The sequence below is a fragment of the Anabrus simplex genome, chromosome 2 (assembly GCF_040414725.1).
Source record: "Anabrus simplex isolate iqAnaSimp1 chromosome 2, ASM4041472v1, whole genome shotgun sequence".
Classification (NCBI taxonomy): Eukaryota; Metazoa; Arthropoda; class Insecta; order Orthoptera; family Tettigoniidae; genus Anabrus; species Anabrus simplex.
Window position 1 is genome coordinate 705,137,394 of NC_090266.1, and position 19,907 is coordinate 705,157,300.

At 39.0% G+C, this 19,907-nt stretch overlaps 1 protein-coding gene across 2 annotated transcripts in view; it reads right to left on the reverse strand.

The window, feature by feature from the left end:
* Positions 1-19,907, reverse strand: part of LOC136864387 (CTTNBP2 N-terminal-like protein) — a 441,040-nt gene that overhangs the window by 21,404 nt on the left and 399,729 nt on the right. For both annotated transcript variants that reach the window (XM_067141318.2, XM_067141317.2), the window contains one exon: positions 4,256-4,943. In XM_067141318.2, coding sequence (XP_066997419.2) covers positions 4,256-4,943 — 688 coding nt within the window. The remainder of the gene's footprint in view (positions 1-4,255; positions 4,944-19,907) is intronic.

Below are 19,907 nucleotides of genomic sequence, written 5' to 3' on the forward strand. Positions count from 1 at the left end.
AAGTCACGCGTTTCCCCAAGCTTCGAGAAAGAACGGATGACGGCAATTTCACTGGGGAAGGGATGATGCTGACCAATAGGAAGACGCCAGCTTAGAATCACGAGTAGAACAAAGTCGACGCTGAATCGTGGATTTGAGAAACACAAGAGGTAATTTAAGGGAGCTGAAAGAAAAGTGGAAGAACAATCCAAGTAAGTCAGCAACAGGAAGTCTGTCAGGCCGGGAGTCGGCAGCTAGTAGGAGGAGATAGTGAGTGAGGGCTCGGAGTCAGGGCTTAGCAGTCAGGGAGCGGCATTCAAAATGCCACGGCCAGAGTTAGCCGTCCTACCGGGAAATCACTTAAAGACAGACCGGGAAGTTAAGGGTTGGAAGCAGCTCCTAAACAGGTCAAGTAAAGTCCGCAGAGTCAGAAAAGGAAGCCACATAGACAGTAGCGATTAATCAGGCAATTAAACAGTAAATAAGCAAGGAGCTGATCATCACAACTACACAGTTGCAGCATATAGACAATTTCGAGTAGTTAACCAAAGACTGCAAGCTAACGGTCACATTCCTCAGCTGATCGGTTGATGGTCCATGGAGGAGACCACGGAGTAAAGTAAAAGACATTACGGGAACTGTTCAAGTAATACATGTTAAATCATCAGGTCATTGACCCGAGCAAGGGAGAAAGACTCACTTACGACAGAGAGGACAGTTGGGAAGAGGAAACCACAGAAGGATTAGACACAGACTATAACAGAGGCCAATATAAGGGAGACATCCAGTATTAGAGACTTAAGAGTTGTCAAAGCTGCTGCATTCTCTTAATGGTAGAAGCGTGTGAAGTGTTCAAGCCTAACGAGTGTCAGTAAGTGTCAGTGAATATCGTAGGAGGAAGGAAGAAGACGTCCCAGGAAGCTCCTACAGCGTGGAAGATAAGTATTAACCAGAACTATCTCTTGAAGGAAAAGTAGGGAACCAAAGACTTAGTAGCTTAAATGTAAATAGGTTAGGAAGTTCCCTAATAAGGAGAAGAAAAGATATATCACTCATAACTGTACATAATTGTATATATTTGTGTAACTTTCAGCAACCGTTTAATATATTCAGTTCAGCATAAGGCCACTTTATTTGATGTTGTTCTTGTAGAGTAAATTGTGCTTTAGAACCCTATCCAGTCCCCAGCCTGACCTATCCTCTAGGATAAGACAATGCATTATGTACCAAAACTCCAAACATTGAATAACTAGTACAATACTGATATTGGTAGTAGAGTAATATCCCTCCACGTACAAAAGAAAAGAAAGACGCGCACCAAATGCTCTCAACCACCACACGTCACTTGTTGGCATAAATGTGAGCATTATTTTTATTTTTGCCTTCATATGAGCTTAATATTGTATTCTCGGGTCACTTGTAATTTTTACATCGCATTATTAGAAGATAGCATGTTTATGTTTGCATGTGTACTGTGGAAAGCATTGCTATTGCCACTGCACCTTTCCCACCCACATGCAAAATCCCCAAAACTTTCCCATGCACTCATTTCTGTAATTATCTTCAAAACTGCTTTACTTTTCTTCATTAACTATAGCATGAATATAATTAAAATGGGAAAATAAACTTAATAGGTGTACCGGACGATACTGCTTTTACATAATGTACATTAACTACCTAACCTTTTATTGTTCTTAGTACCTATTTCTTCAAATCTCTTATGCAAGGTTTTATATAATATGTTCCCTTTTCTTAAATATTTTTATAATATACTATGTTCAGTTATTTTACTTTATCTCTAAAAATACATGCCATGGCAATCAAATGTAAATATTTTGACTCTCCTTTTAGCAGGCCATAACTTATATACATATGTCCATTGGCAAATTTGGTATCATTCACAAACAAGGAAATTCGCTAGCTATGTGTTTCAAGTGTCTTTCACGGTACATGTTTTCAGTCATTACTCCTTTTAAGAAGTTTCCTGCATAAGAAGTTTTTTTTTTTAAGTGGCCCCTTGAAAAATTTCTTAACAGAGTTTTACTGTAGTTAAATGCTGATAGAGCAAGCAAGCTTAAGTACTCAATCAGTTTTATACTTCAAAACGATCACTCATTTCAACAGCTTACTATCAAACTGTGCAAATGGGCATGAACAGTTAACTTATTTCCTTTCTACTTGAAAGACTGAATAAAGTGATCTGAACAGAGGTCGTATATCAACAGAAATTAATGTAAAAGCACAAAATGTGTTATCTGACCTGTACTGGTTAATCTCATGGCTGACATCTGATACAGAGTGTGTAGAGAAGATATTTTCACTGCTAACAGATTGAATTATGAAATATATGAATCCAACAGCTCAATTAATAATAGAATAAACACAAATTTTTCACTTTTCTTCAAGAATATTTGATATTCCTGTAAAATTGATGTAAAAAGGAATAAATAGAATTATTTTATGCACAAGTGGGTTCATAATGAAAAGACATCATGACACAGTCAGCAGCAAAACAATGCAATGCAATCACTATTAGGCATTAGAAGGTAGAGTATCACCTAATGTAAAATCATCCAAATTTTATAAATGTTAAAGTGAATTATATCATCCTAAGAAAGTGCAAATGTCTAGTTAGTTCCCAGCTAACTACGTATTTAAAACCACTTTCATGCTAGAAAGTAAGAAAATACAGCCATATATTAAGTAGATCTAAATGTATATACACTCATATTCATAAGAACCAGAACATCTTGAAAGGCTAGAGATAGGAAGTTCATATTCAAAGGACATGTGCATTAGTATGTTCTGAAGAAATGATTAGCATTTGAACCACGTCGGCCCTCAGGTTCAAGTTCACAATGATATCGCGGCGCACAACCACCAATTGGTAAAATGTGCCTGCGGCTCTCATTGTTGCTATAAACCGAAGGTAATGAATCAGTGTGACTTGAGCAGAAGTGCAGGATGCGTAGCAGATGTATGCGAGAACCATACCATCAAATTAGTTTGAAAGAGGATGCATTATTGGCATGAGAGAATGTGATGCATCCATCCGGGAAATTGCTGCTCGTGTGGGACAAAGTGTGTCGGCAGTGCAACGGGTGTGTACAGAATGGTTCACAGAAGGCCGTAGAACATGATGAGATGGGTCTGGTCGCACCACCCAGACCCCCCGAGAAGATCGACACCTCATCCGAATGGCACTGCATCCTCCTTGGCTCTGGCGCAACAGTGTAACACATCGTTCACTATCAGAAGTGATAGTCCGTCGCCGTATATTACGGTCTGGGTTACCGATGCGTTGACCACTTCTCCGCCTACCTTTGACTAATGTGCATAAACACGCTAGACTGCAGTGTTGTGTGGAACAACATCACTGGGGACAAGAATGGCAGCAGATAGTGTTTTTGGATGTATCCAGGTTCTGTTTGTGGGGCGCTATTGGGTACAGTCACAAATCACAGTTGGTGCGTGTCCAGGGCACTGTGACCAGTTTGACCTACGTGAACGACATCCTGCGACCCGTAGCCGTACCCTTTCTGCATGACACCCCAGATGCCATATTTCAGCAGGACAATGTACAACCACACGTTGCTGCATGAACACATGCCTTCTTGTTGTCACAGGATGTCAAACTGTTGCTCTGGCCCGCCTGATCATCGGACTTGCCGCCAATCAAAAATGTGTGGGATATGGTGAAACAATGGGTGCGGCGCTGTGATCCAATGCCAACCACCAAAGATGAGCATGGAACTAGGTGAATGCAGCATGGATGGCTATATCCCAGGACGCCATTCGCGCCTTACACGCGTCGATGCCATCACGCATGGAACAAGTTATCAGTGCCCATGGAGGATCCAGTGCCTACGAGGCAACAGGACACATGCTGAACCTAGGTGACTGAAATGCTAATAGTTTCTGCAGAACATACTAATGAAAATGTCCTGTGAATATGAACTTCCTAATTCTAGTCTTTCAAGGTAATCTGTTTTTTATGAACACGAGAGTACTTAAATAGAATTAAAATTAGACATGACCTCCATGTCAAACACTACTCTCACACATTTTTCTGCATCCAAAAGATGTAACTGATATAATGCTTTCCAAGCCATATAAGAAATCTACATCTAAAACCACGTTCATATCACAATATATGGGCAAATCAATTTGTATAAACAAATTCACTGACACTTATAACCAAGCAAAAGATACAGAGTTCTCTTTACCTTCCTCATAATTAATTAGAAACTAAAGGGAATATATCAAGCCCTTTTACCTGTGGCCATGGACACTAGCATCTGCTGAAAATCAGCGAGTTCTTGGCCCAACATTTCAAGACCCTGCCCTGGCACAGGAGCTGATGCAGATTCATGCACATTTGGAGGTAAGGGAACAGATTCAACTGATGCAGGACGTGCAGCTTCTGTTGTGCCATTACGTGCACTCGCAGGAGTAGGGGAAGGTTCCTCTACAAGGACTTGAGGCCCTGAACCCACCTGTGGGTCCCGCCTGCCATCAACCAAATCTCCAGGTTGAGAACTTGGAACATGATGCTTATCCTTAGTAATATTGGTTCCAAATTTAAGAGCTGCAGGACCAGCAATGATTTTTTGGGGCTTTCCTTCAGCAGGAACTATGTCTGTAGATAGAGAAACATCTGGTCTGCGTGCTGCAGTTACCACTTCTTTCTTAGGGGGCACAACTGGTTTATTTGGAGGGATGGGTGGAGGAATGCCTCGACCAGGTGGGGTTGGCTTTTTTGGAGGCGGCTGAGGGAGGGCAGCAGCGGCAGCAGCAGCTGATGTTGATTCTGCAGACTGAGGTGTGCCAGCATTGGTGGTCACATGAACGGTTAATTTATTCCCTTGTGTTGTTGTGAACAGTTTGGTGCCTGGAGAAGCAGAGAGACTTACACGTGGGGTAACTTGTACCACCTGAGGTTGAGGAGTCCGCTTCTCAGCCACCTAGAAAAACAAAAATCATCATGTTTCTCACATCTTTTGGATTTATTTAAATGGTAATTATACAAGTATTGTAGACAACTAAGGATAAGTCGGACATAGGTTTCTAGTATTAACCACTTTGTCCCCACTGGTAACAAAATCCTTCAGTTTCCCATGTGCGTCCAATAATAGAAGCAAAACTAAGTTTAAAAAAATCATGAGGTCACTGAATTCACAATACATTTAAATCAACAGTGTCAGTCAAACTATTTACCTAGGAACATAAGACTACAGATAAGTTAGCCGATTGGCATCACTGATTCCAATGACAAGAACGAACAATCCCTGAGTGTATTCTAACAATATTTCATCTCAAAGGCAAAAAATGTTATGAGATGGTGGTCATATGAACAGTTAATGTATTCAAACTGTGGTAGAGAAAATCTAAGCATTTGGAAAAGCTCTATTCTTTTTTAGCCATGTTTGAATAATGATGGAGGAGGAGCGAGAGGGGAGAAACAGACTCATGAAATTTCTGGGTACTATCAATTTTTTTTCCCCATCTGTTTTATGTTGCACCAACACCGATAGTTCTTACGGCAACAATAGGATAGGAAAGGGCTGGGAGTGGGAAGGAAGTGCCCATGGCCTTAATTCGCCTGGTGTGGAAACAGGAAACCATGGAAAACCATCTTCAGGGCTGCCGCCAGTGGAGTTCGAACCCACTATCTCCCGAATGAAAGCTCACAGCTGCGTGACCCTAACCACATTGCCAACACTCTTGGTGTACTATCCAAATATGGAAAGATGACATCTAGCAGATGCTTTCTCCCTCAGTATATACAGTGGAATCCCGATTATCTGTTCCCGGAAACAAAATCTTCCAAGATTATTAATTGAAATTACGTATTTCTATGAGCATCTTAATTAAATTATGTTTTAACATTTCTGTACCGTCTGCTCCTCAAGAAATGATTTCCTGTATCAACTGTCCAGAAATTTCAGTCCCATCAATGCTAAATTCTCATTCCATTGTGTTTCAAGGAACAGTATCTCACAAAATGAACCTATGGATCTTTGTGTTAACATCCCGTCATTGTGGAAATTAGAGCAAGTACCGGAAAAGTGATCCGTCGTGAACTCGCTAAAAGGACCATCTTTACATCGCATTTGCCTGGTATTGTTTAGGGAAACTACAGAAGTTGTAAAGCACAGTAGTTGCAACAGTTGGAGGGAGACAGGACGCATTCTGATGGCTCTACTTGAAGACAGAACAATTTCGTGAAATGTTCATATTTGCACTTTAACTCATTTTAGGTTTCGTAAGGTGAAGCTTTCACAGTTGCTGCAATTATCAATGATACAGTCAATCTTCTGGCACTAAAAGGCATTACATATGATAGTGTTCTTGTAACCTGAACAGATGCTATATCTTACTAAGTATAAAGCTGTGAAAGGTCTGGGCTTATCACTGTACTGGCCCGATGGGGATTTTGTTACATTCATGTTTTTATACTAAATATCCTTATAGAAATCACACTCATTTTATATGCACAGCCTAATTTTAAAAAATGTTTGTACCGTTTCCTACCTGTAATGGCTTGTGCAGGGAGTGTTTCAGCACACTTCACAGCTGAGCTCAAGGTCACGAATAAACTTAAATTTCTAAAGTTCTGATTATTCTTTTTTTTTTCCAATTCGTGGCTTGTAATTAATGACGGGCAGAATCGAACATAATGCATCTGAGAACTTTTGAGAATTGATACATGGATTAGAAACCACATTCTCAAGTACAACATGACCCTTAAAAGTCTAATAGGCCTAATGGTAATTTATGCAGTATATGATTTACAGCAACGTACTATTTATACCAGTGAACAAATAGCAAGGGAAGACTGCATATTAATAAAAGAGGGATTGTCATCATATTGGGTAATTTTGTATGGGATATGCTTTATTTTATGAGATTACACAACTATAAAGCTAATTGTGATTGACTGATGCTTGATTTCGTGTTATCTAGCAGCATATTCTTCATTTTTATTTATTTAGTGTATGGCTTTTTGTGCCGGGAGTGTCCGAGTACATGTCTGACTCACCTGGTGCAGGTCTTCTATTTGACGCCCGCGACGCGATCTGTGCATCTGGGTGTGGGGAAGATGATGATAATGGCAGAGGGAGAGGGTGAAACCCTGTGCTGACACAAAGTCTGTTCCTGTCAATAACATACGGGGTCTGCTCAAGGTTTAACATCCCTATACAATGGACGAATCCTCATCAACAGCATCATATGCCCTCACTCCAATTGAATCTAGGCTTTCGGCATGCAATCTGGTAATCAGAAATGGTATACTAAGTATCAGGTTAATACTCAAAAAGTACACAAGTAAAGACAATTTTAAGTATAATACAGTATGCGAGTTATCTACCTCTCCTAATCTGCCGGCTAATATTCTGATGGTGAAAATTTCCACCAATGGGGCTTGAATGGGATTTGATGCCCTAATGATCACAGCCAAAGGGCAGCCATATTTTTTAATGAGCTTGGCTGATCAACGTTGCTGACCTGAAAGAAGTTTTCACAGGAAAATGACGAAGTTTCCCTGGTAAAATTGAATTTAAAGTATCAACATTTTTACACAGCTTATGTTGGGGTTCAGCTCTGAACTGAGTGAGAGCTGGACATAAACATGCATAAGAATAAAAATGTGGTGAAACCGAATATGGTCAACAGTCTCAAAGGTGAAAGAGGAGGAATACAAAAAGCTTGGAGGTTGGAATAATAGACAAAAACTATGGAGCTTAAAACCTCAATTTCAACTGAGTAACAAGATTTGCCAGCCCTCCAACTATTTTCAATGTAGGACATGACTGGAAAAACCTCCAGGAAAGACTACTCCAGGGGCCTATTCCACAAAAGTATGGTCTTGTACATTATAAGTAAATTCTCTAGTAACTAGTACAAATACCAGAGTTTCTGTTCCACACAAAATTTTTCTACAGTTGTACTTTACTACTCCATACTTACAAATTACCAGTGAATTTTTATGGGTGTGTTCCACAAAAGTACTAGTACTTGTTAACTTACTAGTGAATTGGGAAATATTCTCTACCAGTGAAAGGACAATAATATATAAATATACTAGTGCTATTTAAATACACTTATTTCAGATACATTTTGATAAATATGTAGTCTAGCAGTAGTGATAGTGATGGTAATGAAAATTAAAACTACCATCTGTATAGGGAAAGAATAAACTTCCAGTTTAACACTGGAAGAACTTTTGATGGATATTGGGCATAGGTTAAAATATCCTACGAACAGAAATAAATCACTCTCTGCTAAACAACAGTTACTAACAACGCTGCATTGGCTAGGAAATGGTGGTCAGTACCATGGTATTGCAGATATGCATGGGATGGCAAAATCTTCAGTCTGTAGGTCAATACATTCTGTGGTAGCTGCAATAAATGATATAAAATTTCCTCAAATACTGAACAAACATGTTTCAAGAAGGACATTGCTGGAATCATTAATTCCAATTAATTATAATCATTAATCCAACTTTTCCCCTCAAAAGCTCCATAAGCTTTTCCCAAGTCAAATATTTCTATCCAACCATTTATTTTGTCTTTTTTTCTTTTTCTTTCTTCAGACTCTCACTGAATGCACCGAAAATATCTTTCCTTCTTTCTATTTCCTTCAAAATGAATAACTTCCTTTCCTTGACACCATTTTAACAATTTGTGCAGAGTTTACAATTTTGTAACAATTAAGTTTGGTGGCCGAATATCGTTATTAGCGGCATCTGATTCCAAATGACAGACCAAGGTGGTTATGTCAGGCTATCGTAGAACATATGAGAGGATCGCGGAAGAACAGAATGAGTGATAATAACGGAGTAATTTCCTACCATCAAAGAAATAAACTGCAAAATAACATTGTAGCATTAAGAAATTCACAGAAATATTAGAGTTCTTTGAATCTTTGCTGCATAACTTACCATAAATGATGCAAGCATAACCTAATTCAACTAATGGAATATGATCCGGGAGATAGTAGGTTCGAATCCCGCTATCGGCAGCCCTGAAGATGGTTTTCCGTGGTTTACCATTTTCATACCAGGCAAATGCTGGGGCTGTACCTTAATTAAGGCCACGGCCACTTCCTTCCAACTCCTAGGCCTTTCCTATCCTTACAATACTATAGGTTGAACTAACTACTAGCTTAATACTATAAGTGATAATAAAGTAAAGTTAAAAACATAACTACCCAAATCCCTTATGAAAAGACCGAGTACATGGAATATAGACACCAAGGAGAAAGAGGCATGGAAATGAAACGTAGAACCATTAAAAGAACTGAAAATTTCAAATATCTGGGTGGAATGGATACAACCAAGTGGGCTGGATAATGAGACAAATAAGGCAAGAGCTACAAAACTGGAACTGGCCTGCAGACTAACTCAAATCAGGTTCAACAAGTGAGCAATATCCTACATACCAGCACTATGTCACTACAGAGTAACAAACAAAATGGTGGTGACAATGTATCAGGTAATGTTGCAACAGATATTTAGATTAGTTCTACAATGACAATAATTTTTGTTATATGGCTGATGCACGTCCTAGTTCGTGAACCATGGGCAACGGCTGAGTGGCCTAGTAAGTGGTCCTGAGAGTCGGGATACCAGTTGCTATGGAGTGGGAGTGGGCATCTCGGACATATTCTGAGTCATGGCCCTCCTTGTGCTCAGGCGGCTAGGACTATACAATTCACCGCTGGTCCATAACCCGTTAGAGGAGAGATCCTCACTTGGACTATGCGCAAGTAGGGCAGCATCCTGCTTCATGAATTTACCGAGCTCAGAACACTTTAAGCAAGCCTCGGACCTATGGGAGTAATGGAGTCTCACTCCCATTTGACAGGCGAGGGACTCCTTGGAAACAACTTGGTGAACGAAATGGAATAAATTGAGGAGCTATCAATATTAATGGGGCTTATGGAAGAAAGAAGGTAGAACTGGCTGAGTCAGCAAAGAGGTTGCATCTGGATGTGCTAGGAGTAAGTGATATTCGGGTAAGGGGAGATAATGAGGAAGAGATAGGAGATTATGAAGTGTACTTGACGGGTGTTAGAAAGGGAAGGGCAGAGTCTGGGGTAGGGTTCTTTATCAGGAATACCATTGCACGCAACATAGTTTCTGTTAGGCACGTAAATGAGCGAATGATGTGGGTAGATTTGTCAGTGGGAGGAATTAGGACAAGAATTGTGTCCGTGTATTCACCATGTGAGGGTGCAGATGAGGATGAAGTTGACAAGTTTTATGAAGCATTGAGTGACATAGTGGTCAGGTTCAACAGCAAGGATAGAATAGTGCTAATGGGCGATTTCAATGCGAGAGTTGGGAATAGAACTGAAGGGTACGAAAGGGTGATTGGTAAATGTGGGGAAGGTATGGAAGCTAATGGGAAGCGTTTGCTGGACTTCTGTGCTAGTATGGATTTAGTTGTTACGAATACATTCTTCAAGCATAAGGCTATTCACCGCTACACATGGGAGGCTAGGGGTACCAGATCCATAATAGACTATATCTTAACAGACTTTGAATTCAGGAAATCTGTTAGGAATGTACGAGTTTTTCGCGGATTTTTCGATGATACAGACCACTATCTGATCTGTAGTGAACTAAGTATCCCTAGGCCTAGGGTAGAGAAAGTGAAATCTGTCTGCAAACGAATAAGGGTAGAAAGTCTCCAGGACGAGGAAATTAGACAGAAGTACATGGATATGATTAGTGAGAAGTTTCGAACAGTAGACAGTAAGCAGGTTCAGGATAAAGAAAGTGAATGGGTGGCATACAGGGATGCTGTAATAGAAACAGCAAGGGAATGCCTAGGAACAACTGTGTGTAAAGATGGGAAAAGGCGAACATCTTGGTGGAATGATGAAGTGAGAGCAGCCTGTAAACGTAAAAAGAAGGCTTATCAGAAATGGCTCCAAACAAGGGCCAAGGCAGACAGGGATTGGTATGTAGATGAAAACAGAGCGAAACAAATAGTTGTTGAATCCATAAAGAAGTTGTGGGAAGATTTTGGTGATAACCTGGAAAGGTTAGGTCAAGCAGCAGGAAAACCTTTCTGGACAGTAATAAAGAATCTTAGGAAGGGAGGGGAAAAAGGAAATGAACAGTGTTTTGAGTAATTCAGGTGAACTCATAATAGATCCCAGGGAATCACTGGAGAGGTGGAGGGAATATTATGAACATCTTCTCAATGTAAAAGGAAATCATCATGGTGGTGTTGCAAACAGACAAGCTCATGGGGAGGAGGAAAAGGATGTTGGTGAAATTACGCTTGAGGAAGTGGAAAGGATAGTAAATAAACTCCATTGTCATAAGGCAGCAGGAATAGATGAAATTAGACCTGAAATGGTGAAGTACAGTGGGAAGGCAGGGATGAAATGGCTTCATAGAGTAGTAAAGTTAGCGTGGAGTGTTAGTAAGGTACCTTCAGATTGGACAAAAGCAGTAATTGCACCTATCTATAAGCAAGGGAACAGGAAGGATTGCAACAACTATCGAGGTATCTCATTGATTAGTATACCAGGCAAAGTATTCACTGGCATCCTGGAAGGGAGGGTGCGATCAGCCATTGAGAGGAAGTTGGATGAAAACCAGTGTGGTTTCAGACAACAGAGAGGCTGTCAGGATCAGATTTTCAGTATGCGCCAGGTAATTGAAAAATGCTACGAGAGGAATAAGCAGTTGTGTTTATGTTTCGTAGATCTAGAGAAAGCATATGACAGGGTACCGAGGGAAAAGATGTTCGCCATACTGGGGGACTATGGAATTAAAGGTAGATTATTAAAATCAATCAAAGACATTTATGTTGACAATTGGGCTTCAGTGAGAATTGATGGTAGAATGAGTTCTTGGTTCAGGGTACTTACAGGAGTTAGACAAGGCTGTAATCTTGCACCTTTGCTGTTCGTAGTTTACATGGATCATCTGCTGAAAGGTATAAAATGGCAGGGAGGGATTCAGTTAGGTGGAAATGTAGTAAGCAGTTTGGCCTATGCTGACGACTTGGTCTTAATGGCAAATTGTGCCGAAAGCCTGCAGTCTAATATCTTGAAACTTGAAAATAGTTGCAATGAGTATGGTATGAAAATTAGCCTCTCGAAGACTAAATTGATGTCAGTAGGTAAGAAATTCAACAGAATCGAATGTCAGATTGGTGATACAAAGCTAGAACAGGTCGATAATTTCAAGTATTTAGGTTGTGTGTTCTCCCAGGATGGTAATATAGTACGTGAGATTGAATCAAGGTGTAGTAAAGCTAATGCAGTGAGTTCGCAGTTGCGATCAGCAGTATTCTGTAAGAAGGAAGTCAGCTCACAGACGAAACTATCTTTACATCGGTCTGTTTTCAGACCAACTTTGCTTTACGGGAGCAAAAGCTGGGTGGACTCAGGATATCTTATTCATAAGTTAGAAGTAACAGACATGAAAGTAGCGAGAATGATTGCTGGTACAAACAGGTGGGAACAATGGCAGGAGGGTACTCGGAATGAGGAGATAAAGGCTAATTTAGGAATGATCTCGATGGATGAAGCTGTACGCATAAACTGGCTTCGGTGGTGGGGTCATGTGATGTGAATGGAGGAGGATAGGTTACCTAGGAGAATAATGGACTCTGTTATGGAGGGTAAGAGAAGTAGAGAGAGACCAAGACGACGATGGTCAGACTCGATTTCCAACGATTTAAAGATAAGAGGTATAGAACTAAATGAGGCCACAACACTAGTTGCAAATCGAGGATTGTGGCGACGTTTAGTAAATTCTCAGAGGCTTGCAGACTGAACGCTGAAAGGCATAACAGTCTTTAATGATAATGTATGTATGTATGTATGTATGTATGTATGTATGTATGTATGTATGTATGTATGTATGTATGTATGCAATTACACAGGAACAATACTTATATCTGAATCTAGAGCACTTCTGAAGAGTCTGCACATTAAAAAGAAATTGCTCTCATTATTTTGGCCAGGAGGTTTGATTTATATACCTGGTTTCTCACTTAAGAATCGTCAGGTGTAGGTAGAGTCAGCCCAAGCAAGGAATGCTCACCTAGTAAATTGTGAGACATCCAGTGTCAACAGAAAACGTTGGTTTGTTTCTCACTGCAAACAAAATGTTGTTCAATGTGTAATTTTATGTGCCCAATTGATAAAGCAGCCTCCAATGCATGCAACATTCCATTTAAGGATATTTATTGACAGTGAAAGTAGTGTGTAAGCAGCACGCAGTGCAGCCAGGCAACAATATATAGCGAGGTAGTACAACAATATGTGGCACTATTTCTCTTGTTGTACTGTAACAGTCATTAATTATCCATGAATATAATATTACAATAATTTGAGGTTGCTCTATCAGCTGGGCACATATTACACTTTAAACATAATTTTTTTTCAGTGACAACCAAAATGATGTTTTCCATAGACACTGTGGACATCGCATGATGTACTCGATGAGCATTCCTTGTTTGGGCGGACTCTACCTAAACATTACAAAAAACAAAATTGAAAATATCTTCCAAAACACCAGAGAAAAGGCATTTGATGACTCTTAGGCGAGACACGTGGTACAGATTATATTTACAGCTTCAAATAGATGTGCTCAGGTTATATGTCACTGTTATCAAAATTCTTATAGGTCTTCCTCTTTAAATAATCCCAGCTCCAGTTATTTTCTCCTTGGATTCTTGGGGTAAGTTCTAGCTTCATTATAGCATTATGTCCTAATTTACACTGAAGATCAGCAAGAAACATCCTTTCCAAATATCACGAGATTAAATGAATCCTTTACTAAAAATTTCTGCTAAACTTAGGCTTATACTTGGGTTTGTATTTTACAGAAACTCCTATATATCACGCCAAAATATTGCATCTTGTTTTATTTGCCTTTGTGCCATAAAATTAGATGAATGCAAGATTTACAAAAAAGAAAAATGCAGTAGGTTGGTACCACTGACTCACTGGCTTCTCTTTGGTATCCATGTGAACTCCACAGGCAGAATTAATAAGCTTGTACATGAAAGAAGAAAACATGAAAATGCCTCATCTGTTACCAGTAGTCAGCATTGTTGTTATAGTGCAGGGCTGGCCACAACGAGGCTCGCGAGCCGCATGCGGCTCTTGAGTCAGTCTTGTGCGGCTCTTGACACCAACCTTAGAGTAAAATTAAATGATATAATTAATGGAATCTAACGACATCTCTCGGCTGGCGGCAGTCAGTAGCAGTGATGTGTGGCTTAACGTTATTAGCGCTAAAGGTCAGTGGTAAGACAAGGGAGGTGAAGATAGTTCCGGCACCTTCCATTTGAAAGTGCTTTGAGCGGGAGTGTGTGTCAGTGAGCCAGTGTCGTGAGGTGAAGCCAGTTGCGTTCATGTATAGGCAGTAGCGAGTGTCGATACTTTTCTGTGTGCTGTTGTGTGCTGTTTCAGTACAGTATCGACACTCGCCACTGCCTATATGTGAACGCGACTGGCTTCACCTCACAACACTGGCTCATTGACACACTCTCCCGCTCAAAGCAATATCTTCCTTGTAAAGATATTTCCGAATTGGCCCAGACTGTATTTAGCTTGCATAGCAAGTTGAAGAATTTTGGGGAAGACCTTCAGACTACAACATTTTCTCACTTCAAATGTTTGAAGAAAATTACTGAAAGCCTTCCCGACGTTCAGGTGGAAACTGAAGATTACATGAGTAAAATGTCTGGCCTTGCTGAAGAAATCAATGGCAGATTTAATGATTTGAGATCACTGAAACCTTCATTTTCATTCCTGGAAAATCCTCTTTCTGTTGATGTTGTGGACGATGGCAGTCCTGTTTCATCACCAATAACAAAGGATACAGCAGCTGTAGAGTTGGAGCTACAAGGACTGCAAGAGGATGAAGGACTAAAAGGACTCAAATGAAGTGGCATTTCTACCATAGAATTTTGGAAGAATGGTCCAGAAGAAAAATACACACTAACGAAACAGTGTGCCAAAAGACTAATCTCAATCTTTGGGACTACTTATGTGTGTGAATCACTGTACTCAACGATTAAATTCATTAAATCTACATATCGATCTGAACGAACTGATGAACATTTAAGTGAACTTGTGCGAACTGCTTTTACCAATCATCAGCCAGATTTCAAAATACTAACAGCAAAAATGAACACTAAAAAGAAAGCCCTTCTCAAAAGTGAAATCTCATTCCTTGATGTGCACCTGAGAAATAATGTTCTGTGTAGTGCAGAAAATGAATGTCCCTTCATTGGTTATAAAACGAAAAACTTGTCTTCATTTTATAAACTCTTTTCTAAACATGCTCCCAATTTTTTGCCTCCTAAATTTGCGGCTCCCAGAAGTAAGGTTAGTGGCCACCCCTGTTATAGTGTCAAGGCTGAAAAATTCTGATTCTGACAAAAATGCAAAGTGTTTCAACACAAAAAAAATGCAAGCTAATGACTTTGCACCAGCTCTTCTGGAAGACACATGCTTGGAAATTCTAAGTTACTTGCCCAGTATTCGATAGAATTACATTTGTAGCTCATGGAGGTGAATCAGATTTGAAGCAGCAACACTGGAGTGTAAGTAGATGTTAATACATGTGCACAATCGAGAACTACACCTATAGACAATTTCTTCTTCCAAACTATATTGCCTGAATGTAACAGTAATCATTATTTCAGCTGCAGAATTAGCCATAGTGTTTCAACAACCAAACATCACCTTAGTCATTCTAGTATAGATTGTAATAATACTGTAAAATAACATATTTGGTGATTCAAAAATAACGTTACTCGAAACCTACCAGGAAGAATGCTACTTTGGACTCTATATTCTTCAGCCTCAGTGATGTCAATGTAATAATTGGTTGTAAACCATTTTCATTTGTCCATGACCCCCTGGATGTGTCTACCTCCACAGCTACAGCAGTGCAACACAATAGGCCTTCCCCATCGGTTGGTCGACAGGTTACAAGTAATAAATCTCATTGTAGAACGTATTGGACATCAGATTATGAAACTTAAAATAAGAATATTAGTTAACACCACCTTTCCAAAACTTATCTTTCCTTATATTTAGGATATAAACATTACAACAGGCGTTGTGAGATGGGACATGTTTCGCTTAACTGTCGTAAGCATCATCAGCCGAAATAAATCTTAGTCTAAAGTTAGGTCAGGGCCCCGAACCTAGTGTCCTTAAAATATATGGCACCCTAAGAAGCAACATTTACATTTAGAAAATCAAAAAGGCTTAAAACTAGTGTGAAAAAAAAAAAAAAAACATAGGATGTTACAACATGGCTAAGAGAAAAACATACAATCGTGTTGAAACAGAGGTTAAAAACAGAAAGTACAATACGGAGCTGGTAGTGAAATAATTAAAATCATTAGGATATCATTGCTACAAGTCAGTCAATCAGAATGTTCAAACATAAAACAAAAGTGAAAATATATAAGAGTGTTCATCATGGCTAAGTGAAAAAAACACGTAATCGTGTTGCCAGAGGTTGAAAACATAAGGTACAACACAGAGCTGGCAGTGTGATAATCAAACTCATTGCTACCAGTCAGTTAATAAGAATGTTCATACATAACAAAAAATTATGATCATATTCTTTTGAATGAAGAAATAATTAAATCTCGCTCTTGTATAGATATGTGAGTCGGCCAAGAGGAATCGCATATTGCTGCAGACATGGAGTAGTAACTCTTCAAACAGGATTGATCACGCCTGAAGCCGCTTGTAAGGTAGAGGCCAATATCCACTTCATCCAAAACAATGGTTAAAGCCGAATAACAGGTGTCTTCATATTTACTGGGAGTTCAAGACCAAAACGGAAAAATGTAAGATGTAAAGTGCGTGACTGAAGTCTCTTATGTTGGATGAGTGTTGACTGGAGACATTAGCCGTTCGAGGGGGTCTGTTAAACGTACACGTAGGAAAAAACTAAATATATTAATATAAGATAACCCAACAATCTCTAAAATCAAATCCTTAGAATAGAAACCAGCCAAAAAAGGTATACCACAAAGCGCAAGATTAGAAATGTTAAAACATACAGCCGTTAGTGGTATTTGATTACAAATATTTCCTATAAACCGAATATCTTGAGAATCCTTTATATTATGAATCAATGAACCAGCACACACAAATAAAAGAGCCCTAAATAATGTACACGTTTAACAGACCCCTCGAATGGCTAATGTCTCCAGTCAACACTCATCCAACATAAGAGACTTCAGTCACGCACTTTACATCTTACATTTTTCCGTTTTGGTCTTGAACTCCCAGTAAATATGAAGACACCTGTTATTCGGCTTTAACCATTGTTTTGGATGAAGTGGATATTGGCCTCTACCTTATAAGCGGCTTCAGGCGTGATCAATCCTGTTTGAAGAGTTACTACTCCATGTCTGCAACAATATGCGATTCCTCTTGGCCGACTCACGTATCTATACAAGAGCGAGATTTAATTATTTCTTCATTCAAAAGAATATGATCATAATTTTTTTGTTATGTATGAACATTCTTATTAACTGACTGGTAGCAATGAGTTTGATTAATACACTGCCAGCTCTGTGTTGTACCTTATGTTTTCAACCTCTGGCATCACGATTACGTGTTTTTTTCACTTAGCCATGATGAACACTCTTATATATTTTCACTCTTGTTTTATGTTTGAACATTCTGATTGACTGACTGGTAGCAATGATATCCTAATGATTTTAATTATTTCACTACCAGCTCCATATTGTACTTTCTGTTTTTAACCTCTGTTTCAACACGATTGTATGTTTTTCTCTTAGCCATGTTGTAACATCCTATGTTTTTTTTTTCACACTAGTTTTAAGCCTTTTTGATTTTCTAAATGTAAATGTTGCTTCTTAGGGTGCCATATATTTTAAGGACACTAGGTTCGGGGCCCTGACTTAACTTTAGACTAAGATTTATTTCGGCTGATGATGCTTACGACAGTTAAGCGAAACGTCCCATCTCACAATGCCTGTTGTAATGTTTATATCCTAAATATAAGGAAAGATAAGTATTGGAAAGGTGGTGTTAACTAATATTCTTATTTTAAGTTTCATGGTTGACAAGTTCCACTATGGGGTGAGTCCAACTGGAATTCAATTAATGAAGACATTCATTCACTACCTTGGACTGTTTTATCATCATCCAGTAACATCAACTGCTCTGCGAGTACTTTCTACAACATCCTGGTTTGCTGCAATTAGAGACCATGTCCCATTCACAAAATCCTAGCCAAATTGCTTTCCATCCTGGATTAAAGACACTACTAAATTAATTCTCCAGAATAAGCAGCGCACTTAGACTCTTTGGAAAACCAACCCAAATCCTCACACCTGTAATGTACTTGTTCACCTTCGCAGTCTCCCAAAGCAAAATCTCAGACAGGAGTAAAGTAGTTATGTTGCATCAGTGACAGGAAATTTAAGAATGTACCCTAAATGCTTTTGGACCCTAATATTTTCATGTAAAAAAACTCCTAGAATTCTAGATAATATGAATGAAAATAATCTACCTATTCCATTCGAAATAAGGTCAAACCACTTCAATACATACTTTCACTCAACCTTCTTCAAAACTTTGGCCAATTCAGAACTGAAGATATTTCTGAAAAACCTAAAATACTTTTTGATTTCCTTATTGCATTTCTTAAAAATATTAAAATTCCAAGCAATAGTTTGGTCTTTCGCTTCATGTGCAACACGTTTTCTCGCTGTGCACTCTCAGATTCACCTTATTCAATCGCTCCTCAACCCCTCCCTCTCCCCGCCTTCAGCGGCCTACGGCATGTCCTTGATCAGAGCTTGTCGTAATGTAGTCTCTCTCGACACTTTGTGCCATTCAACAGCCGTCCGAGGTGGGTCTCATATAAATATATAATTACATGATTAGATTTTCTACCTTGCCCTTTCCACCGCCCCTCTTTCATGCACGTTCTTCTAACTAGTATTTTTCTCTTTATTCTTTAGGTCCCGCATTGAACTGGGAAACACTGTTCTTTTAGCAACTTATGGACTTCACTCGTAACACGTTTCCACCGTGTTTGACATGTTGCAGTAATAAGCTAATGGATACAGACACAAGCAATTGTTCACAACTGTGTCCATCAAGATTGAGCTCATTACTCACAGAATTACTATTCACATTCTGTACAAAGTGCAACACCCTTAAACTAAAAATATTTTTATCAGATATTAAGCGTGACAAAAGTCGAACCCAGGTCTCTCAAGATCCCATTTTGGCTGAATTTCACTTATTATATGTCTTCTTAACTTATTGTATACAACCCGCAAGTCTTAAACTTGATAAAAGAAGATAAACATTGTCATTATAGTCATTTTATCAGGAATTATTTAAAGTGTAATGTTAAATGTATTTTATATTGGGTAAGTGTAATTTTTATATGAATGCCCATTTCAATGATCTATGTTCGATTGAAGATGACGCCAAACGGCATCAAAACTAGTATTAAATAAATAATTGTTGTAATTTAATCTAAACAACACATTGTATTGTATTTGAAAAGGTGGACCTAATAACTTCCTTTCAAAACTTTGTTATTCTCAGTTCAATATGGACCCAAGATGAAATTTTTAACTCTGAATGATACAGACCATTATCTGATCTGTATTGAACTAAGTATCTCTAGGCCTAGGAAATTAGAAGTACAAGGATATGATTAGTGAGAAGCTTCGAACAGTAGACAGAAAGCAGGTTCAGGATATAGAAAGAGAATGGGTGGCATACAGGGATGCTGTAGTAGAAACAGCAAGGGAATACCTAAGTAAAACTGTGTGTAAAGATGGGAAAAAGCGAACATCTGGGTGGAATGATGAAGTGAGAGCATATCTGATCTGTACTGAACTAAATATCTCTAGGCCTAG